Source organism: Martes martes, assembly GCF_963455335.1.
Source record: "Martes martes genome assembly, chromosome: 3".
NCBI lineage: Eukaryota > Metazoa > Chordata > Mammalia > Carnivora > Mustelidae > Martes > Martes martes.
The window spans coordinates 133,129,032-133,154,119 of record NC_137890.1 but is presented as its reverse complement, the minus strand read 5'-3'; the positions used below and the strand labels follow the sequence as shown (position 1 = coordinate 133,154,119).

The following is a 25,088-nucleotide window of genomic DNA, read 5'->3' as shown; positions in this document are numbered from 1 at the left end:
CCAGAAACTATTTGCATCTCTATCCAAAAAAAATACACACATTAAGATATGTCTTCTCTAAATCTTGGTCTTTGGACTTTTGATGAGTAGTAAAGGCACAAGGTGGATTAAATGCATTCCACACTGATTTCACCTTTTAGATATATTTTTTTTATAAGATACATTAGAAATGCCAGATAACTATAGAGTAAGATGCCCGAGATAACAAGAGGACGGTGTTATGACCTTGGCTGCACATTGGAATCTCCTTAAAAAGTTTTTTTTTTTTTTTTTGAGGATTTTATTTATTTATTTGTCAGAGAGAGAGAGAGAGAGAGCACAAACATGTGGAGCAGCAGGCAGAGAAGGAGAGGCAGGCGGAGGGAGAAGCAGGCTCCCCACTGAACAAAGAGCCGGATGCAGGACTCTATCCCAGAACCCTGGAATCATGACCTGAGCCAAAGGCAGGCGCCTGACTGACTAAGCCACCCAGGCATCCCTCTCCTAAAAAAGTTTTAAAAAGTAGTTAAACCCTGATTCCACATTGAGGGATTCTGATTTAATTTGTGTAGAATAGAGCTCGACAAAAGCCAAAGATGAACAGTGGCAGAAGGTGTGCTAATAAGAGTACCTGTGAGAGAATTGGCCTTAGAGAAAAGCATGCTACCATCTATAGAAAAGAAACAAGGGTGGACTGTTGATGCAAGTTCATAGATTTGGAGGGAAAAAATCATGGCTGTTTTGTTTCATCTCGGTGCAAAAGCAGATACAGTTTCTTTGAAATGGAGCAAAATTTTAATTGGGTTAAATAGAGTCACCTCTCTAATTTCCTATGTGCATGGACAGAAAGAACATTTTAAGGTAAATTTAACGGTCTTCATAGAATATTAGTTGTTAAATTCACCCCATTTAACTTAGCTTCTTAGGTGTTCTCCATTTACAAATGTGATTTCTTTTCTTTTCTTTTTTGAGCAATTTAATTTTTAATTTTTTTTTAATTAAATAGGTTCCATGCCCAACAAGGGGCTTGAACTTATGACCCTGAGATTGAAATTCACATGATCTGCTGACTGAGCCAGCCAGGCACCCCACAAGTGTGATTTCTTAAACAAGAACCACTTTTGAAAGCAAAAACCCAATGACAAATGACTCTTTCAACTCTTGATGTGAGACTAAGTAGTCTCCATGGCCTCATTTCTAAATGCACATGATAGATGGTAGTGATAACAATGATGCTTTTTCCTAAGTGAAAAACTCATGGTTTTTGGTGGGGTTTTTTTGTTTTGTTTTTTTGTTTTTTTGCTGCAGTGTTTGGACTTGCACCCTTTCTCAATTGAAACAGAGTGAAGAGGGAGTATACGTTGCCCACTTGCAGAGTTCAACACTTATGACTCACTTTGTCCGAGGACCATTGCCCTGGCCTATTGGTGCTTTTGCCAGACTGTGAGCTCTTAAAGGACAAGCTCTTGACTGTACTTTGTAAAATCTCAGTATTTGACCAAGTTCTGGCATTTGTTAGGTGCCCAATAATATTTGCTGAGTGAACAAATGTATTATGGTTATGATGCCCACAATTGTTGCAATGTCTACAGAAATCATTACAATTCAAAGCACACAGGTTCAGAGTTAAGAAGATTGAAAATTTCTTAATATGGCACATGCTAAAGTTCAGTAGTTTATTTATAGGACGATTTTGTTTCTGCTTCTCTCCCACATTGCTGTAAATGTTAAACATCAGTCTGTCACCCATGCAAAGTACTGATCTAATTGGCCTATAAGAGCACTGTGTTCTCTTTCAGCATCATAAAGACGTGATATGGATAATCCACTCAGAGCCTCCTGTTCTGTGCTACTATATTTAAAATAGCTTGTTGTGTTGTTCATGGGGATTTATAAAATGAGTTTCTGGGAAATGAGAAATCATTGAGTGCTGGGGTGCTTTTCACTTTCTACTGAGCCTTTAAAAGGATTTACCTCAGTCGCTGTGGGGCTGATTTCCCTTGACATTTTGTGACCATCTGTAGTCCAGTAAAGTGGAAACAGGAATTCTCTCAGGAAAAGCTTTAGAAAAGATGAGGTACTTTCTGTACTTCTTCAGTGCCACTCCATGAACCCTTTCTCTCAGGGGCCATATCTGGCTTCCTCGAGCTCCACATTGTTATTTCTAGCAGAGAGCACAGTCCCCAAGGAGGGAAGGACTTGAGAAAGCTTTCTCTGCCATCTGTTCCTCCTTGGTGCTGAGTGTTATGTTTCCTAAGAACAGCAAATAACTGTGTTAGAGTGGGCAATACTTTCTTTCATGAGTCTTAAAATTTCTATGCCTTGATTCAGTACAATTCTAACTCTGAATGAGAACACACTGCCTCCAAGGCATGTAAGGCATTTTATAAACGTTGTTTTAAGTAATTATTCTCATTATTACTGCAGCAGGTAATGATACTCATTGCCCTCATTTTATAGTAAAGAAAAAGAGTTAAAGGGAGTTTATATTTAAGTTCCCAATTGCTCTTAAGAAATGAAAGAAGAAAAAAACCCATCTCTTTTTTTTTTTTTGATAATTAGAAGACTCTGTCTTCTATAAAATATGGACACCCAAAAGTTTCATAAAAGCATGTGTATCAGGCTCTTTTCTTACAAATCTCAACATGGCATAATTAGCCCATGAATATAAATATATATACCTTATAAGGATCACACTTTCTTAGATATTCAATTTAGTGTCAGAAGAGAGTTTACAGCCAAAAATCTTTGAATTTAGAAGATTTAGTTTGCTTCTTCGCATTTCACTGGTAATTGTTACAATTTTGTATTGAAATATCGATGGAGTAGCCATCAAGTATTGAATGCTTACTGTACCAAATGCCATATTTAGTATGGCAAAGTGAGAGATAGTATCATAATATTACAGATGAAGAAATAGAAGCTTACAGAAATAAAGAAATTTTCTCAAGTTCACTAAGTTGGAAAGTGGTGAACGTGGGATTTAAACCCAGGTCTGACTGACTTCCAGATATTTTCTAACATGTCACCCCGACTCAGCACAATTATGTGAATGTTTTACCTGTACTCCTCAGATAAACAGAATTGAGTCAGTGTGAGAATTGTTAGATCACCACCCACACAAATATACATTTTTCACTTTACTCTTTTGCATATCTTTAGTATAAGAGCTTGAATACAGAAATTTGTTTTTAGCTCATTCATGCCACTCTAGGGAATATCACTGGGTTATCTCATTTTCAAAAAGTTAAGGGGAAATGAAATAACAAATGAATGTAAGAATAGGAAAAGAAAACACTTTGCATGCTAACACCTAAATCTCAAATGGCACATCAGTTTGAAAATGTGTTAAAGTAGATTAGCTTTAAAAGGTTTAGCCATTAGGGATTTTTTTCCATTGCCAGTAATATGGTCAATTGAAACTAGTTAGAATATTTTAATAGAAGTTTTCTTTTCATTAGAATTATTTCAAGCCTGGATATAGTCTCCAACTAATAAAGATAATCATAAAATACTTTAGGGCCCTATTTAAGAAAATGGGAGTGAGTAGGGCAAGTTGCAGAATTTTATTCTTGACTGAGAAGGGAAAGAAGGCATTATTTCTGCTTTATATGGAAAATTAACTGTCCAGTTGTGATGCCAGCATGAAAATAAGAGCACAGAGCAGTAAAAATCTGCATCTCATGGGGAATTTGTGTTCAGTTCTCCCTGAGCATAAAATGGCACAGGCTTTCTTTGGCACACAGCAAGTCAGAGGAACGTGGTCTCTGAAGAAGTGAAAAACAAAAGAGCATAATGATACACTCAGCCACTCAAAGCTCAAATAGAAATGTGATTTATCTTTGTACATGGGAAACCTCAGTGAACTTGGAAACATTCCTCTTTCAGTTTTGCAGCATTCTTTCTGTTAGGTCAAGAGCAGATAGCAAAATGATGGTGTACATGCCCAGCTTCTAAATGAGACCAGTTAATCTAAAGAAATTAGGGAATGTGCACATGTGACTTGAATCAGCTTTTCTTCTCAAAGTCTTTCTTCTGAGAATATTAAATAATGATGCATGCCCACATGCAGAAAATTTTCTTTCAAAAAATTAGGACATATAAATTATAATTTTGGACCCAACCAAAAATGGGGTGTGAGCCAGGACTCTAATTATGACACCTTTGTATTTAATATCCTCCACCTAGGAAATAGAGATAATGACATCTAACCATATAGGACACATTACAAAGTTTTGCAGGTGACCATGCGCTGAATGGTTTTAACCCATCTGCACATTCTAAAAGTGAGGAGGAACAGTCTCATTCTGCAAGGAAACAGGGTAACGGGTGTCTGAAAGATTGAAGGACTCCCCATAGATAATAGCAACATTGTTTCCAGTCCCAGAAGTAAGGTTTGTGTGACAGTGTTGGCCTGGATGTCTGGGCTCACTGGCCTCTCTGGCCATGGCACAGGCACCAGAGAGCATCCTCTGAAAGCCCCTGGTTCTGCCTCTGTGGGGATCAGAGGTCCCTGTGGCTGCCTACTAGCTGCATTTGTGAGCGAAAGGCTCTTTTTTTTTTGAATAATATGTCTATCAAATTCCTTGACAATATGGTAAGGATTGATTGGTGCATCAAACTGGATGATCTGAAGAAACTCAAGAAACTGTCTTTTATTTTGAGAACATTTCAGAGTGCATGCCTTCTCCATCCCCAACCCCCTTTCCTAAGTGGGAAAGGTCAAAGACAGAGGAAATGTAGCCTGGTTCCTGAGGGCTATGGCATCCATTCTATGAGTCCTACAGAAGAAATGATGGGGTGGGGTGGGGGAGTGGATTGTAGTGCACATCTCAGTTTAGGGATCGTATGCCAGAGTGATAAAATTCAGGATGTCTTTATATCATTCCGGAACCAAAGTTGGGTGAAGAATGGCCTTAAGTGGTGAATCGAGAATTAAATGACAAGAAATTAAATGTAACACAAAATAAAACATAGAATGATCGTGATGGTCAATGCTATTTATGCATTCATACTTTTTTTGTTTTCGGTCTTTACTCCAGGAAATTCTATGGGACGCTGTGCCTTAATTTGTGCTGGCTTGTCGAGGGCCAGGTGGCACTTGTATTCATTTCACCCGAGGACCTAAAAATCTGTCAAAATTTAATAAAGTTGACTAGAATGCAGGCAGAGTTACAGTGAGAATGTGTTTGAAAAATTCAGCATTGTAAGACTGTATCTCACTTTGATCAGGAGGTTATAAAATAGCTAGGCTACATTTGCCTGTGGCTTTGTCTCAGAATCTAGGGCCTGCACACCTTATATTACACGTGAGCCTTAAACCCGATGCAGAATAAACATGGTGGGACAAATGTGCATTCATATGAGTGTGCAACCACTTTGATTGTTGTTTTGTTATGTTCATCTAGTAATGTGCAGCAGAATCAGTAGCAGTTAGCAAGGAGTTTTTAGGCTGGCTGATGAGACACAATCAGTTAAATATATCTATTGATTTAAAGCTACTGAGGAACTTATAATTTAGTAGTTATTTTCAGTGCTGGTTTATATCATTATTCCCTCCAGTCTGAGTGGAGCATATTAGTTTGCTGGGTCTGCCATAACAAAATACCACCGGTGGGTGGGTTTTAAGAAGAGTTTATTTTCTCACAGTTCTGAAGTCCACAAGTCCAAGATCAGTGTATCAGCAGCGCTGGTTTCCTCTGAGGCCTCTCTCCTTGACCTGCAGATGGCCACTGGCTTGCTACCTCTTCGGATGGTCATCCCTCTGTGCATGTGCACCCCTGGCATCTCTTTGTGTGTCTCAATTTCCTCTTCTTGTGAGGATACCAGTCAGATTGGATTAGGCCTGCTGAAATCGCCTTGTTTTAACTTAATCACTTCTTTAAGGTCCTATTTCCAAATACAGTTACATTCTGAGGTTCCTGGTATTAGAGCTCCAATATACAAATTTAGGGAGAGACACACCATTCAGCCCATTACAGTAGTAAGTGAAATGAATTAATTAACGTGGCTGGATATGCTGAGCACATGGGAATAGAAACAGGAAACTATAGAACTACTTGCGGAAAGTGCCTCTTGGAGTGACATGTATGGTGTTGATTTATGGCCACAGAGTAAATAAAGATTGATAAAAGCAATATGAAGATCATAAAAATTATTGATGCATTTTCTTCCCTGGAAAATGGTAGCTTCTATTTTTTTAGTCAATATTTAAACCCATTCTGGAAGGAGTAATAGAAATATCATGAGAACTGATGAATCAGTCTTTTTTAAAAAGGAATTGTTGCGTAATGCTCTAGAAAAATGCATATTTTTCTCATTTATAGATAATAATTTTAGTATTCCTATTATTTCTCTTGTATATCAGGGATTTTTGTTTGTTTGTTTAAACGTTTAAAAATTATGGTAGTTATTTTGCATTTCAGGTGCTAAGTTCTATCTGAAGGGACATTTAAAAATATTGGCAGTAAAGTTTTGGTTCATCGTGTGTAAATTTTGTTTTCCTTCTCTACCCAAGGGAGTTAGCCTGTTTTTTTTATGTCTGCCCCTTTCACTCTTTGAGACATGTCTTCCCCATCTTTGGACATTTTAAGATTGTATTTTCTTCTGAATGCTTTATGTGAATATAAAATCCAAGTTATTTGAGTCCATTCAACAAACATTTAGTAAGTATCTGCAGTGTTTAAGGAAAGCAATGTGTTAGATTCCATGTGGGCTATAAAGATGAATAAAGCATGTCCTTAATGAACTGACCGTGTAATGGGAAAAACAAGATGTGTCAAAAATGACTAGCATACGAAGCAGAACGGAAAAAAGGCACTAAGGAGACTGCAAATGCTTGAGGTGTTTTGACATAGGAGGGATTGATTACTTTTAGCTGTGGCATTAGGGGCAGGCTTCCTAAAGCAAGTGGCCCTTGAACCTCATGGGAAAAGACAGTGGTAATTTCTGTAGAAAATTATGGCAAGTGCGGTCATTGGAGAGTGCTCTTTAGACAAGTACACATGAGCACAGGAGGAACAGAAAGTGCAGAGATGATTCAGGAAACACTAGATGTTGTTTGAGAACAGCCAGAGGGATGGTCCCTCACACCAGTGGGCCCTGGCAGAGCCAGGTTAAAAGGTTCTAAATGCTGAGTTATTGAGAAGTCACTGGGAAATGAGGCAGCCCAGTTAACCCAGCAGCTAACCCCCACATCAAAATTCTTTCTCAAGTGTGGTTAAAATGCGGGGGTGGTTTCTCTTGGCCCTTCTTGGGTGACATGCACCTAGAGTATGATCATATTGTGACAATCATTATGATCTCCCCATCTAGCTATTGTACTGGCCTATTTCCTTTGCTTCTGGTCCTGGATGCTATGCAAATATAAAATGTCATGAGATTTTGAAAATTTAGCTCAATGTTTCTTAAATGCTCACTGTGTATAAGGCATAATGCTGAGAGTTATGAAGAGGAAGAAGACACGCTTACAACAGTTACGGAGCTGATATTTCACCTGCCATCCAATTCTAACTCGTATTACTTCAGTTTCCAGGACAAATTACACCAGATAAATCAATAAATTACACTAGCAAGACACGCTGATGTGGCAATGAAAAATACTGACTTAGAGCCAGGCCAGCTTTTGAGACCTAGGTTTATCTTTTTCTATTATATGGCCTTGGGCAAGTCACTTAAGCTCTTCAACCTCAGTTTCTTCACTATAAAATGGAGTAACGGCCTCAAGGTACTGATAGAAGTATTAAATAAAAACGATGTACGTAGAGCAGAGCAACCGCCACAAAGTAACATTAAAGAAATGCCAGCCTTGGGGCACCTGGGTGGCTCAGTCGGTTAAGTGGCCAACTCTTGATTTTGGCTCAGGTCAAGATTTCAGAGTCCAGGGGCGGAACCCCATGTCTAGCTCCATGCTTAGCAGGGAGTCTGCTCCCTACCCCACTGCCCCTCCCCCGTGTTCTCTCTCTCTCTCTCTCTCTCTCAAATAAATAAGTAAATCTTAAAAAAAAAAAAAAAAAGAGAGAGAGAGAGAGAGAGAAAGAAAGAAAGAAATGCTAGCCTTTTTGATTTCTTCAAGGAATAATTTTTCTCCATTTTCTTATGTCTGAGTAAAAAAAATGAGGGCCACACAAGCTGAAAAATAGGATATGTGCTGTGTAAGGATACTATTTTCTGGCTATTTTTTAATTGCATAACAAGCCACTCCCAAATTTGGTGACCTAATACAATTTATTTGTATTTCTCCTGGTTGTGTGGCTTGCCTTGACTCAACTGGGCAGTTCTTCCTGGGGATCTTCGCTGCAGTTTCCATCTAATGTGGCCTAGGGCCATAGTTCATAGTTATCTGAAGGCTCTACAGGACTGAACAGCCAAAGTGGCTCATACACCCTGAGGTTTTGATGCTCCTTCCACCTGGGAAAGCCGTTGGGACTGTAGAATGAAGCACCCACAAATGATCTCTGCAAGTGGTTTGCGCTTTTCAAAGCACAGTGATGGTTTCTGAAAGGGAGCATTCCAAGAGACTTGGCTGGAAGCTGCAAGAATTCTTCACTTGCATATCGCATGTGCTGCCTGCTTTCTCTCCTCACCTCTCCTCTCCTTCTTCAGGGCTTGTACTCCATGGTAGTCAGTTGTAAGCACACCTGCTGTACTCATTAGGGAAGGCCGCCACAGGGACTACCCTGATTCAAAGAGGTAGAGCACTAGACTACTTCTCCACAGGGAAGTGGAAGGTGACTTTGCACGTGAGCATGTGAGTGAGGACTACTGTTGTTTCTTTGCAGCAATTCCTATAAAAGTACTGTAAACTGGGGTAGGCAGTGGTTGTCTTCATTTTTCTTTTGAGGAACCTGAGGCTCAAGGATGTTTAGAGTTGGCCAAGGTAATTTTGTTATTAAATGGGGTAGCTTCACATTGAACTCTGGCCTTCTGAATCCAAACTGGGTCTTATGGGAAAACTACCCTCTGCCTTTCCTCACATAACTCATCATGAGCTTTCCTCAGAAATGAGAAAGACCGCTAAGGCTCAAAGCACTGATCTCGTTCCCACTCCCTACACATCTCCGTATCACCTTCACCTTCTATGCTCTTGTCCAACCCCTTCTAGGAGCCTGAGTGTCATCAACTTTAAAATGGGGTAATAGGACCTTCTCGTAGAGTTGAAATGATGATTACGTGAGTGTAATACATGAAAAGTGCTTGAAACAGTGCCTGATATGTAACGAGTATTCAATATTCTCCAGCTATTATTATTATTATTATGAAAATTCAAATTCCACTAGATTACAATAGGTATTTACATCATTGTCTCTGTTCATTATCAGTCCTTTCTAGACGAACTACCTTATCTAGTTTTCCTTCTATGGTTTTTATCTAGGTCACCTCATAATTGCCCAAACCAGGGGATATGGTTGGTTCATTGATTATTTTCCTCTAAACTCCCTGCTGCCTTTACAATGCCCTACATCCTTGGTGTTCATGGTGTTTACTCTTCCTTGAAGAGGGTACATATACAGTTGTGCAGATTGTAAGCTACCCAAGGTCACACATCTGAGGGAAAGACGTGCACGTCAAAAATAAGTAGTGGCACTTCTATTAGAGCAATCTCCAGCAGGTGGCAGTAACATGTTCTGATCTAACAAAATCAGTGTATCGTGACAACTTTCTGAAAGACAAGAGTAAAATGTCTTGAGGAAGAGGCATCTTTTTACTAATTCACACAGAGGCACCGTGTGGGCTGGGAGTGGCCCTGCTTCTGACTCTTCCTCCTCATTGCCTCCCCAGATACTCTTCCTTTGCCTGTCCCTTGAACGCCACTGAGCTACTTTTCTCAGGTAGTGCTGCACTTATTTTACATACCCTAATTGGGTAATTTAATAGACTCTTACTATTATAACTATCACCTTCTTGCTAATGAGTCCTAAATCTTTCACTCCGACACAGACTTCTCTTTTGAGAAATCTAACTGCCTCCTAGGTGTCTTCATCTAGATGTCTCATGGAAAACTCATATCCAACGTGTCGAAAACTTCATTCACTGCCAGACCCTCAACAGTGAAACCCAGGCATCATTTTTAAACCAAGAGAATGTGTTGTTCTTTATCAATGTTTCCAGAAAAAGGTTCAGCTTCACTTTCATGTGTGAAATGTATATTGGAAGGAACAGAGGACTATATGTTTGTGAGACTCCTCCCCCTGTGGCTCTCAACCAGAGCAGTACTGTCACAAAACTGATGTCCCAGGGTCCCTGCTAAATCACTTGATGCATTGTCATGGGTCCAGAAGGGAAACTGAAATTGACTTCACTCACTGAGGCTCTGATTGTTTGAGGGAAGAGATTCATCTTTATGTATTAATTTCAAAGAGCCACCAAATTAGAAAATCTATGAGTTATACTAGAATTTTTCCACTCCTCCTACAAATTACTTTATCCTACAAATTACTAATTTTATGCTCACATATTTTTTTAATGTGTTCTCTCTCTCTCTCTCTCTCTCACTCTCTCTTCCCTCCCCTACTCAGTATTTGTTGTAGGCTTTTTCTGTTTCTTTGTTGGAAATTTTAATAAATTCCTTACTACACTTAACTCTATACGATGTTGCCATCTTATCCCATTAGTATATAGTTTTCGTATAGCTGACAAATATATCTATCTAAAGTATAAATGTAACCCTGTCACCCCTATTTAATTCATGTTCAAGGTTTCCTGTTACCTACAGGATGGAGTTCAACTCTAGCCCATGATTCAGCTCTGATACAACTTTCCTCAGGAAGTTTTCTCTGACCCAGAAATCCTCCTTCTGTGTGTCCATGTCTCCTTATTATTGTATGTGTGTCCATGTTTCCTTATTATGTGTCTATGTTTCCTTATTATTACACACTCATTTTTGTACTCTAAGGTTCAGTCGGTACATCTGTCTCTGCCACTAGACTATGAGCTTCTTGAGGACCCAACGTGCACCTTAATTATCTTTGTGTTCACGGTGACTCAAGCAGTGCTTGAGACATATTAAATGTTAAAAATATATATTTTGGATGAATGAAAAATGAGTATAGAATGAAATGATTGGAAGAGCTTCATAGAGGAGGCTGCACTGGGTTATGAAGGAAGGGATACTTTGAGTATGAAGAGGGAGGAGGCAAAGTCTTCCAGCAAAGGGACTGGGAAGAAGGGAATAAAAAACAGTCTTCTTGGGGCGCCTGGATGGCTCAATCAGTTCAGTGTCTGCCTTGGGCTCAGGTCATGATCCCAGGGTCCTGGGATCGAGCCCCGAATCGGGCTCCCTGCTCAGCATGTCTGCATCTGCTCTCTCTCTCTCACCCACACACTCTCTCTCAAATAAGTAAATAAAGTATTAAAAACAACAGCAGCAATCTTCTTGTTCATTCATGCATTGTTCAAGCCATGATTGGAGTCCTCCTCTTCCCCACAGTGTAACAGAATTCACTGTGAAGAGATCTCTTTTCTTGTACCTTGTATTTTGGTAATTTCCCTTTCTTTTTCTGCCCTTCTCTTTATATTGGCATAAAACTTCCTACATTTGCCTCTTTCAACATTTTTATTTCTCTAAAGGCAAGAACGCACTGAGTTTGGGAATGTGCATGAACTAGCTCAGCATTTTAAGTATAGACAAGTCCAAACAGTTTCGTTTTATTAGTCTGTGCTCATCTTTCACTTCCTCCCTCCTCAGTGACTTCTTCACTCAAGGATCCAAACTAAGATGAAAAAATATAAGGTAATAAGGCAAACCGTTTTCTTTTGAAATGCCTGGTAAGATGTTCTGAATATTTTAGATGATCCTACATAGCTCCATGATCTCTTGTGAAGTAAATGGTAGCTCATAATTAAAGGTTGTCATTTTCCATTCTCATATTATAAAAATATATAATTTATCTTCTAAGAGTATAATTATACATTATATTAAAGAAAGAAATGTACATACATAACAAAGAAAAATTATCTCATTTTCTTTTAAGCTTAAGTTTTCCATATCTTCCTGGTTTCAAGGTGTCTTAAAGCTAGAAAAAATTATAGACATTATTGAGAAATTTTATTTGTTTAGATATTATTTAAGCCAGAGCTTCTACCAGTGCTTCTGGTATTACTTCTCCATAATCAGCAACAACTTCTGTATCCTCCAGTTCTTCTCTAAGTGCTTCCTCTACCTTCATGCTTAAAAGAAACATGGCTATCCCTGAAAACCTCACTAGCCCTGAGTCCTGATGTAATTTGAGAACATCGTCCTTTCTAACCATTTCTCTCCCACTCTCTTATTAAAAACTTGACTCATTTGAGGATCATGCTAGTCAGATGTACTTCCTTATCCCCCTTCATCACTGCTATTTATTAAATTTTGGTTAAGTTTCCCTTGTTTTCTAGAAGTGTTGACACTTAGTCTTTCTCTGCTTTCCAAGTGCTTCCATTATCCTGAGACATGAGCATATTCTCTGAGTTTTTAGCTTTTCTCCTATTTAATGACTTTCTCCTCTGTCCCCTCTGCATCCATTTTAGTGGTCACAACCAGATCCTAGCCATTGTAACTGTTCTACTACTCAAGTCACTAAAGCAGACATCTTGGTCTCCTCTCTTTCCAATTTGCTTTGCCAGGTATTTACAGTACAAGCAGTCTTTAAATTCACCACGATTTCACCCTGTTGATCCCTTTGCTGTCTTCCAATCTACCCTTCCTTTACTTTCTTCCCTTTTAATCCATCTTACATTCCATGGTGTATCATTCCGTCACTCTCTCAACTGTCTTAACAGGAACCTACATTCTCTTGTGCCTGTCCTCCCACGTGGACCTTAGCCTACCCTGCAACACACATTTTCTTTTCATTTTTTCCTCACAAAACCTCTACCTGGCTGAAGTCAGCTCCCTACTTTGTCATCCCCTGAAGTACAACTGTGGAGAATTTTCAGACAAAGTCACTCAACAGGATCTTCGTGTAGCCCTGTAATTTTAATATCATCAACTCCAAATGAGTTCCCAGTGCAGCATTACCCATGGTCATCTCTGTCTGCTCATCTCACTTCCCCATTCCCCACAGCAATGAAATTAAACTTTCTTTATTCTTTACAAATACTCCTCCCACTTTCATCAGATCTCACACCCTATCAGAGAAAATAAATAATGTCAGACAGGAGTGTACTTATCTTGAGGCTACTAAGCATGCAGATTATATATACTTTAATGTCACTTTCCTTTTTCTCAGTGATAATGAGAATGCCCTATGTTCTCTATCTTTGGTTATATGTATATCTGTGCTTTGGGTTCCAACTTCTTGCCCCTCTCAGGAGTTTTATATTATTATTTTTCCATCTCTCTTCTGTATAGCCAGGAGTCTGTTAAAATTAGTCTCACTAAATCCTTCCAGTTGGTTTTTCAACATACACAGCCTCTCCCTTTAAAATGAAACTATACAAAATATGTCTTTCAAGTTATTGCTCTATTTCTCCTTTCCACTTTAACGCTAATTTATTCAAGAGGTTATCTACACTCACTATCTCCCAGTCAATCCTTCACCCACTACAATCTGCCCTCCAACCTTTTTACTTCACCAAAATCATTTTGCTCAACAGTTTATATCTGAGTTGTTAAACGCAAAGGACATATTTAAGTCCTTACTGAATTTACACTCTTAATAAGAGTTCAGTATTGTTAAAGATATCCTTTCCTTCTGATTTTCTTGTTTCTTCTTGTCTGATTTTGCTTCTCTACTATAAAATTAAATGTCAGCATTTTTCAGGGCTTGGTCCTGGACTTGCTTGTCATCACACTCAAAGCAAGTGCATCCACATCTGTTGTTTCCATTACCACTAAAAGACAGACAACTCACAAACTGCTTATTCAGTTAGGACCTTGCCTCTAAGCTCCAAGGCCAGATGCCATTTGGACATCTTTTTTTTTTTTTTTAAAATATTTTATTTATTTATTTGACACAGAGAGATCACAAGTAGGCAGAGAGGCAGGCAGAGAGAGAGGGGGGAAGCAGGCTCCCCGCTGAGCAGAGAGCCCGATGCGGGACCCGATCCCAGGACCCTGAGATCATGACCTGAGCCGAAGGCAGAGGCTTAACCCACTGAGCCACCCAGGCGCCCCCCATTTGGACATCTTGATGCCCAACTCATGATCTGTCTTTTATCCCAAACCAGCCTTCTTCTGGTGCTTTGAGTTTTTATTGATACTATAATCCCTTTCATTGTATTTGCCAAAAAGAAAAATGAAATTCTCTCCCCTCAGACTTAATCCATTAGCTAACCTTGTCAGTTTTGCATCATAGCTTTCCACTTAGTTCACTTCCCTCTGCCTCCATCACCACTCTGTCCAAGATGGGTATCGCTTGCCTGGAGCACGGTCATAGGCTCCTCACTGATCTTCCCATGTATAATTTGACCTTCCTCCAGTCTATCCTACTCTAGAACTATCCTCAGGCAGGAGTGATTTTGCTCCCTGAAGAAGATTTGGTATGACTGTGGGGGGTAATGCTACTGGCATCTAGTAGGTAGAACAGAAAATGCTGTTAAATAAACTGCAATGCACAGAATAGGCTCCCATAACAAAGAATTGTTTGTTTCAAAATGTCAATGATGCCAATGTTGAAAAAACCTACTCTAGGAAAAGACTGAATGTTTCACAATGCAAACTTAATTATGTTGTGTGTGCATATGCGTGTGTGCATGCACGAACACACACACGTGTGCGTTCACATACTTGTTTAAAATTCTTCAGTAATTCCCCATTTGATTAGAACCACAATAGTTAATTTGGCCTTCCAGATCATACTCTAACCTCTACCTACCCCTGCAGGTCATCCAGTATCTTGTTCTCTTTCAGGCTCCTTGCTTCAGTCTCATCTCTACCCACTGAGCTTCCTCCCACCCCAGGACATTTGCACATTTTGTTCTCTCCACATGAAAAGTTCTTCACTTAGTTAAGCCCCACTTCTTCAAATATCAGCTGCAGATCTTTTCCCCAGGGGAGTTTTACATGACCTTTCTCAATAGGTTAGTTCCCCCAGTTTAGACATTCACTGTTTATATACCTCTTTTTTCTGATCTGTACATAACTGCATATTTACATTGATTTATGTACTTTATTACTGTCTCCCTCACTAGAGTAGAAGCTACAAAAGATGAATAATAACCTTTTATTTTGTTTTATTTCATATAAAAATGCCCTACAAATGGTTGGTTGTTCAATGTTAGATATTTAGTGACTAAATCTCTTTACAGAGCATATGAGAAAACTTAGTTCCAGATACATCAAGGAACCCAAACAAGGTCACACAGCTTCATAAATATTGAGAGGGCTTGAATCCAAGTTTCTCATCATCAAGTGCTGCATATTTTCCCTCTAAACTGGTGTTTTGTGCATTTGTTAAGCCTGTAGATTTTTACTTAAAGTAAATATTTTTGTGGAAACAGTGTGTAACACAGATTAAAAGAGATTAAAGCAGATCGCTGCTGTAATTAGAGACAACCCAGTTCAACCTTATCTAAGATCCTTTCTGTCCCTACACAAACCTCTCCCTCCCACTTGACTTAAGGAATTTACTCTAAGGAACTTGCCACAGAATGACTTGGATCTGAAGGTCAAGGCTTGGAAAAAAGGTCTATCACATTCATATGTGGACTGTGGGATCTTTTACCACCTTGGTATATGATGTATCCTTGGTATTTGTGAGTTTGAAGTTGAAAACACCAATAAAGCGTAAGTTAGTGTCATCACTGGCTGAGATATTTTCTTGAACAGTTTCACCACATCACATTACCTTATTTCTATATTAAACAGAGAGGTGATCTTTTCATGTCATCAACTGAGTCCAGGGACCATATTTAGCATTCCACCCTTTGTCAAAACAAAATTTTCTGAACAGGAATCACTGCTTTTTAGGCATCTTCATTTTCTCTTTATCTTCTTTTATTTTTGCTGGTGCTAGGAGTTGGGTTAAATTGCTGAAACAAAGGCAAATGAATACTGCATCCATTTTGTAGCATTCACTTTACATGGTCGTGAGAGAGGATACAAGAATGAACCCAAGTGAGGACTCTGCATGTTCACTAGCTAAGGAGCTCACACCCACATGCATGTCTGACATTGTGTCTCAACAGCATAAACATCACTACTGTTATGGAACTTTGCGTTTTTTATAGTAGTTGCAAGCACAAATGTTAAGGGCAATGCCCTGAAAAAACAGAAACCCCTCTTCCTCTGTTTTTCTCCTGTGAATGTTTTTAGTTCCAGACCAAGTTCACAGTAATGAAGATAGTATGTATCATGTATTTGGAGGGTATTTGAAGATGAGATGATTAAATGCATACCACTATTTTCTAATTATGTATTGATATATACATTTGATATGATGATATATGTAAATGGATGTGAAAATTAGAAAACATAAGCATGCTAAGAAGTTATTTTCCAAAAGCCTTGCCTTTCCATCCTGTCATAGACATAGAAAGTGTATATCTATTCCAAGAGATATTCTGGAGTTTATAGCAGTCTCTTAGTCTTAACTCATTCCTTCCAGTATATTTTAGGTGTAATGAACGTGAAGAGCAATTTGTCACATCATTGTTTGAATTGCTGTTGTTTAGAAAATATAACTTCATATACAAAAATCGAAAATGTATGAGTATCTATTGAGGCAATTTTCACTATATTACTTGATTTTTTAAAAAAATATATATATACTTTTGCTTTTCAAGCTGTCTTAGCTCATTTACAAGCTTTTTACAGTTTTTTATATGAAATAATTAATCTGATTGATGTGGTTTGTTTTATTAGATTCTATTACTTAATATATAAAATAAAGAATAGTAGATTCCCTCTATTTGAAATATTCTTTATCCTTTTTTTTAGGGGGGGACTTTTATCGCTTGGATTTTAAGTCACTATCTTGAAGAAGTAATTTCACAATCTTTATGAATTGCCAGACTTACTTACTTACTATATGGTGGCTGAATGGGTTTGTAATTTGGGAGCTCTATAATTTCTAAGATTATTATTACATGGTGAGCATGGCATTAAAAAAAAAACTCATTTCCTTCTCTCTTAAGCATTTAATGTCAATATATTGCTATTTTTTTGAAGTCCCTCATGGACATTTCTCATGTCTTGGGAAGTTGCATCTATTAACATATATTACATTGCATTGTGACCCTTATTTCCACTTTCTCTCTTTTATGAGAGTAAAAAAAAAGGCACATGAAAGAAAAGCTAATTCAGAAGTGGAACTAGTGGCAGAAAAGTAAACTAAGTGTCAGATATGTGTTTGCAATTCTTGGCTAAGTTCTAAAAATTTTACCCGAAGCATATTGGAAAATATCAGTCATGGGAACCCCCCTCCTCTCTCATTCCTGCCTCTAAACCCCCTGAAAACCACATCTGTTTCCCACTGATAGCTTTTAATATGCATCCCTTTAATGTCTTCTAACAGGAAGTGGGAATTGAGAGAAGTTTATGTTCACCAACATTTAAGAGTTACCCCGGGAGCCAGTCCGATGATTCTGTGAATGATTCAGACAAGAAAGGCGAGGAAACATCTTTTGACAAGATGTCACCTGAAAGCGGTCACAGCCACATCTTTGAAGGTTAGCACAATATCTTGATGTGATCTCTTGGGATTGTATATTGTACAACATGAGTGCTTAATAAGAAAATATGTAAGGTTTTGTTTTCAAAATTAAGAAGAAAAAATGAGGAAATATAGCTCAAGAAACAATTTAGGAAAAATAGAGTTAGATTTAAATACTTCTATCCCTATTATATTTACTTTAATTTTTAAAACTAAATTAATATATTTTAATTGATTCTAAACTAGCACAATAAGCATTTTCAGTATTAGACTTCTTGAACAATCCTTTGGCCATCATCTGACTGTTTCTTTTGTGAAAAGAAAGGAAACATATTTGTCTCTCTGTCTGTGGGATAATAAAAGGATAAAATATAGGCAACCATCAATGGCAAAATTAAAAAAAAAATTAAAAATGCCTTCAGCATCTCTTTTTTCAGACAATTAAACTAAACGTGCCTAATGAATTTGGAATAAAAAGTGACATGAGAGTGTCACAATTTAAGAGAAAACCTCATAAATTTGATTAATCTTTTACAAATGTCATTAAAAAGTTAATAGCTCATATGTTAGAAATTGCACTGTTAATAAAATTTTCAACTATGACAGAAGTGTAAAATACAAATAATTTGTTGGAAATTATATCATTTATCATTTCTGATTAGTTGCATTTTGCTTTCTTTTCATTTCAGCCAAGTAATGCATATTATAGTATTTGTGATATTTGTGGAAGGTCATAATCAGTACGTCTTTTAGGAAGTCAAGTTGCCAGTCAGCATGGACAGGCAGTTCACAATTTGGGAAAGCCAATAATGCTCAGCTTTAAACCTTTACTATTCAGAGTATCAGCATCACCTGGGGGCATATTAGAAATGCAGAACTCTGGGCCCTGGACCAGTCCTATCAAACCAGAATCTGCATCTTAACAGAATCCTCAGATAATTCATGTGCACATTCAAGTCTGAGAAACTTTATGCACTTCTGGATAATTTTATATGTGATTCAGCCCATTCTGATGCTAATTGATTTGAGTATTGCAATTTGGAGTGGGAGGTGGGTGTGGAAAGACTAAAGGGGAGTTTGCCAAAGATGAACTGGTTGGACATGGATTTCTAAATACAGATGATTTGGGATCTCAATTTCTAGCTTTCATTTTAAGTTCATTTATGTATGCCCATTTGATATCCTCATATGATTAGTATCAGTTTTACGGAATTTACTCCACATAATTAGGGCTTGTGATTCAACTTTATGGGCACCTGGCTGAATGCAATAGAATTAGATTAGAGAAGGCCAAAAAAAGGAAGCTTTAGGGATGATTTATGTTCAGATGCTGCCCTGTGGAGATCTTAGCACAGGGAGGCAAAGACGAGGTTTGCAAACTGACCAGGGTCACATGGCGAACACCTTGAGTCAGCCTGCCTCGCTTCTCTCCTCTGTTTTCCTAGATCCCATGCAAAGATTTTTCAAAAGCCTCTTTATTTTACACACTTAAAAAGGTATTCTGGAAGGTAACCATTATTGAGTGTCAACATATGACTTAAATTTAAGAGTGACCTCAGGTTTCAATTTCCAGGTATATTAAAAATATCAAGAGCTAAACTGAAAACACAGGGTGGGAAAATGGCACTAGGGATGAACATGGCAGCTAACTTTTATTTTATCTGCACAATGCACAAGCACTGTAATTTCTATGTGTCACTACTTGTAAAAGAAAGAAACTTCCTTCATTATAGGATCCTTTTAACTCTTCCAAGGTGCGCAAAATTCCTATCTTTGGTGGGACAGAAGTATGAGCCCTTTTAATGCTTGTAGTTAGCTTTGACAGGCTTTGTATGAGCTTGACAAAACCTACACAACAGAAGAGTACACTGATGTTGCTGTTCTGCCGCAAAGAGAATTTGTTCCAAGAAGATAAACATGTGTGTCTGAATAAAAAGTGAGAACAAAGATGTCAGAGTGTAGGATCATATGAGTAATTGTGATAGCTCACATGCTAAACATCTTAAGTAGCCTCAGGGGTTTCATACTTGAAAGCAAAATTTATTTATAGCTCTTTCATAAACAGTAGAATCTTAGAAAGAGACTTCAATAGATCATCACAATGTAGCTACCTAATGACCTGCGTTCTTAGAATTAAGTAAAATCAATGCAAATGGCTCAAAGGATGCATCTCAGGACTCAGGAATAGCAATGGCTGTTGGGTTAGTTCCCACCCCTTATCCTCAACCGCAGGTCCTGGGTAGCTGCACAGAAAGGCACTGGGAACCCTCCAGATTTCTTTCTATGCTTGATAATCCATCCACTCCCAGGTTGTGTTTAATTGTTTCCACTACCCTCTATTATGTTTGCTCCATTTTCCTTATAGATATACATGTGTTGAAAAAAATCATAGTGCTTCATGTGAATGTTGGTGCATTCCATTCACATTTTCTTTGGGATGTATTCTAATTGCTAGCTGTTCCAGTGATTCTAGGAAGACTCGGCTCACTTGAAATTAAATGTCAAGCATGACAAATCCATAATTTGACAAATCTGAGTGATGCAATAGATACAAGAGAAACAAACAAATTCATATAAATGGTTTGACTAACTGTACCACAGTGATATAAAATCTTATCTGTGAAATTTCTTTTAGATATTTTAAAACCAGTAAGTTGGAGAGTGAATATTGGGAGTCTTAGATAAATACGTATCTATTTAAGTATCTATCTTATTTATATGGTTTGATCTACTTCAGTTTGATCTACCTGTATGTAGAGTGAGACATTTATTTTCTCTGTAGAAAAACTCTGGATCAAAGGGTGCTTCAAATAGCACAAGTGATTGGGTAATGTCCATCAAGTTTAAGTGTTTTAATATGATAATTACCTGCTTTTCACTTCTGGTCTCTAAACCATAATTTTAATATTAATCTTCTAAGTCATCAACATGTAAAATGCTAATAGATAACATATACAAAGTCCTTCTTTCAAGGCTTTTGTAATAAACCTTAGAAATTACCTGTTGTACTTCTCTTTTTATTCTGCTCCATTAAAGCAGATTAATTCTTTATTCTTAGAATGGCCATTCATCTCCTCTGATAGATTTTACAAATCAAGCTGAGGGCTCTGGTTTTTCTTTTTTTGATTTTCTACTGCTCTTTAGGTGGTGGGATCCTTTCAGTTATCAGTGTTTCTGAAATACTGATATATGTGCAATATATGTGTTTATGTCTGTTATTGTTTATATATCTTATTTTTCATTTAAAATCATTTTAGAGAAATGCTTTCGTATTATAGAAGTGCTCCATATATTTACTGTCATATATATACTAGCCACTAGCACACTGTGGCTATTAAGCACTTGAAAAATCACTAGTGCAACAAAGCAACTTGTTGATTTTATTGAATCCTAATTAATTTAAGTAGTCACTGTTTTGGACAGCCTGGTCTTTGCAGATGTCATTTCTCCAAAGAACTCATCCACCCTTTTCATTGGAAGGGATTCAGATGCTAGTTGTTGATTTTAAGTTACCCTTTCTCTGAGATTTACCTTAATTAAAATGTATGTGGATAAGTGTAAAGATAATCCATGTTTGTAAAATAAATCGGAATCAATAATCCACATATTAAAAAGATTGCCTTCAAGAGCTAGTGATGGTCTCTTCTCTGTAGTATTTCCTAGTGATAAAATAAAGAAAAAAACCGTTTCACCTGTGTTTCCTTTTCAGCATACTGAAAAACAGTGTTTTTACCATTGGAACAGAAATATCTACTGTGAGGTTATGCATTTTTCTGTAACATCTTTTCTAGGGCTTAATTTTCTTGGGAATGTGAATCCTCTCAGGTCAGGAAGCAAACTATGTTCTAAATACCTAAAGTCAACAAATTTAAAGGAAATGCAGTAAAAGGATATTTTAAAATTAACAGAACTATTCCTTTAATAAAAAAAGGACTTTGTTTGGAAACATAAATAAATTAGACATTTAGTCACAGAGCAGCTCCACTGAAGGCCATCGGCTCTGACTGATTTGTTCTGTCTAATGAGACTCAGACAACAGGCTTTAGACCTAGTCTCCGTACAAATACCATGGTGGACCCAAGACTCCCAACACAGGCTCCATATCTTCTTTCATGCCCCAGACAATCTCCTATAAAACAGCCTTGTCAATTTAATACACATAGGAGACTTTTCATTAGTAAAAATGTTGTCAGTGAAGCACAATTTAAAATAATCCTGAGGGGGCGCCTGGGTGGCTCAGTTGGTTGAGCATCTGCCTTCAACTCAGGTTGTGATCTTGGGGTCCGGGGATCAAGCCCCATGTTGGGCTCCCTGCTCAGTGGGGAGTCTTGTTTCTCCCTTTTGCTCTGCCCCTCCCCCTGCTTGAGCTCTCTCTCTCTCTCTCAAATAAATAAATAAAATCTTAAATAAAATAAAATAATCCTGAGATAACACCCTTTACAAAATGAAGAATCCTTTTGTCATATCATAAGTATTTGGTATGTTTCATGTGTTTACTCAGATGGTTTCCCCCACCCCCCCCCTTTCTTAAAGTGGGTTTTACCTGCAGTTTTTCAATGACTCCCACATGTTCCTTTTAGTTGCTTTTATAGTCTGTGAGTCAAAACAAATTCCAGAGTTAAATCATGGGCTCTACTGGAAGGGGCAGCTGGGAGTTTTCTATTCTGAGGAAATTGTAATGAAAGGTCTATTCATGAGATCTTTCACATGGAGGCTATAAATCAGCACCTTGGAATGCTGGATGATTTCCATTGATTAATAATCAAAATCCCAGGACCTCATTTTGAGCTTGTGTATGGTCATACTTAATTTTAAAACATGATGCCATCAAAGAAAGAGAACAACAAATATAAATATCCCTCTTAAAACTGATTCATTCATTTTACCTCCTTGCAACCAGAAAGAACTGTTATTTTTAAATATTCTGATTATAGAGTCAGAATGTATATCTATTCCTAGAGAACATTTTTGATGTGGTATTTTCATTTGCCCATTTATTCATTCACTCAGTAGGTGTTTTTTGACTGTCTAAATCTCCCAGGTACTAGTCTAAGTCATTGGGGACATCAATGAATAAAACAGACCAAAAAGAGAGAGAGAGAGAAGAAAAGAAAAGCCCTGCTTTTGTGTGACACACCCTGAACAATAAAATAATGAAGAAGTAAATTACACACCAGAAGATAGTAAGTTCTATAGAAAATACAACTGTGATAAAGGGAACTGGGCATGGTGGAGATTTGCATTTTTTTATTGGAATGGTTATGATCAGCCATAACACAAAGATGACATTTAAGCTAAGACTTGAAAAAAATATTTTCCCTTTTCTTTCATTCTTAAAAGCATACAAAGTTTTATTTTGATGATATTCAGGAAGATTTGGAGCAGAATCCTCCCTAGGTGATCTTCTTTCCCATCAATAGAGCAACTATACTGCTAGTTTCTACCTAGTACCTTGAAGCAGAGGAAAGATATACATCAATAAAACCCTTACACTTTATCACTATTGCCAATGCAAAGTGTATGGAACTACTTCTCCCTTTGTTCCTCTGTTTAGGTCTTGCATATTTGAGGTATTTTTTGCTCTCTTGTGGTCTCCAGAGGACAGATCCAGATAGGAGGCAAGGAGTACAGGCAGAATTGCAGAGCTGGCTGAAGAGGTGGAGTCCATACATGGGAGCCAAACAAGGAATTTGTTATTCTAGGGAAAGGGACTTGAGAATTACCTAATAGTTTGGAATTAGAATGTTAGCGCAAAGGTGAAACACAAGAACCCAACATCTTAAACTGAGTTTATGATTCAATGTGTTTATCCAGGTTGGGACAGCTCATATAACCATCAGTGTTCCAAAATAAAGGCAACGTTAGAGGTTCATGAATGCAGAAGGTCCATACTGGACACGTTTGGTGACAGGTGTTGGTGATGCAATCCTAGTTGGGTTTAAGGAAGAAAAGCTCTGTCACTAAGGATTAGCACATGACTAAGAGAATGCACTGGGGCCATGGTTTTTAATGAAAGGAAGGAAGGAAAAAAGAAAGGAATCAAGAGTGAGAGGGAGAGAGGAGAGGACAGGGAGGGAGGAAGAGAAAGAAACAAAGAGAGACAAAACAAGAATGGAGAGAAAAAATTAAGAAGAGAATGGGAAAAAAAAACAAAACAGTTCTATGAATCTTTTGAGAAGTAGCTAGAGTCCAGTTATTAAAGAATTATTTTGTTGTTGTTGGTGGTGGTGGTGTCAGAAAGAAACACAGAAAGGAAGTAGTAGCAATATCCATAAATTCAGTAAACATTTACTAAGAAGGAAAGGTGAAAATTCCAGGTAGATCTAGCAAAATCATGAAGGAGCATTGAAGGTAAGAAATCTGGGATGAAATAGGGATGCTTTTATATGTTTGATGCATATCAATTCAATAAATGTCTTTCTATCCCCATGAGGTAGGGCAAGAGAAAGTTCTAGATTCTAAGCTTACAGTAAAACAATTCAGGTTAATTATACTCAGCTGTCAGATTAACAAGGATATCAGGTTTAAATGAAAAGGGAACACTTGACTTTTGTGCTTTCAGAGTTGATTAAAATGTTCATTGACATGTTTTTAAAATGTTAAAAAAATTAAAGGAGTGCAGTATTTGGCTATTTTTCACTACGATAGAAAACTTAACATTCTAGGGACAATCCTAAACTCTAGATTTCCCCAGATATGGGAAGAGGGCAAAAAGCCACTAAGAGTATTCACTAATTAATGACTTTTTTAAAATCCATTTTTCAAAGTATATGAAATTTGTGACGTAATCATATTTTCAGATTTGGGGTCAAATATATTTATTAAAAATGAGTATTTTCCCTGTAAAATTTGTATGGATATTTAATATTAGAAATGAAAAATTTTAAATTAGAAATCAAAATTAATTACCAATACTTAACTTAAAACTTCTTATTCCTGGTTAATGCAGATTCATATGCCCTTTAAAATATATAGAGTCTGTGATGAATTCTAAGAATAACAACCTATTAATAATAAATGTGAAACAGAAATAATAATAGCACATGAAACTTTCTCTTTGTGAAGAAATACATGATTCTATATTTGACTCTTTTTCCACACCTATAAATATGGGGATGGAGCTAAAATAATATTCTATGAATAAATTCTGCAGGTCACAGTTAGGATTCTTTATTTGCAACACCAAACTGATGAAATAGTATATGAGGCCTCAATTAGAAGAGTACACAAAGTCCTAGCCAGAGGGTCTCAGAAATTCTTAGAGAATACCATAAACTTTGTATTGCCTAAGACAAAGAACCAGTTGTTCCACTTGTTTAAAAAAAAAAAAAAATCCTTTCTTGCCAAACTCATTCTGTTTAATAGTTATTTGGTCTAGTATTTCAGCACTTAAAATTCTAGATAGTTCCAGATTTATTAGAGGATATGTAATCACTCTCTTGTGACTTGGTAGGACCATTGCTTTTCATAAACATCAGGGAAGAATTGATACACCACCTTCAAACTTATTTTATACCAACAAGTCATAATACTTTC

At 37.4% G+C, this 25,088-nt stretch overlaps 1 protein-coding gene across 1 annotated transcript in view; it reads left to right on the top strand.

The window, feature by feature from the left end:
• Positions 1 to 17,573, top strand: part of LOC308340266 (uncharacterized protein) — a gene marked incomplete at both ends in the record, with an annotated part of 199,070 nt that extends 181,497 nt beyond the window's left edge. Inside the window, one exon of the mRNA XM_080799408.1 lies at positions 17,415 to 17,573. Within this exon, the coding sequence (XP_080655534.1) occupies positions 17,415 to 17,573 (159 nt within the window). The remainder of the gene's footprint in view (positions 1 to 17,414) is intronic.
• Between the last annotated feature and the right edge of the window lie 7,515 nt (positions 17,574 to 25,088).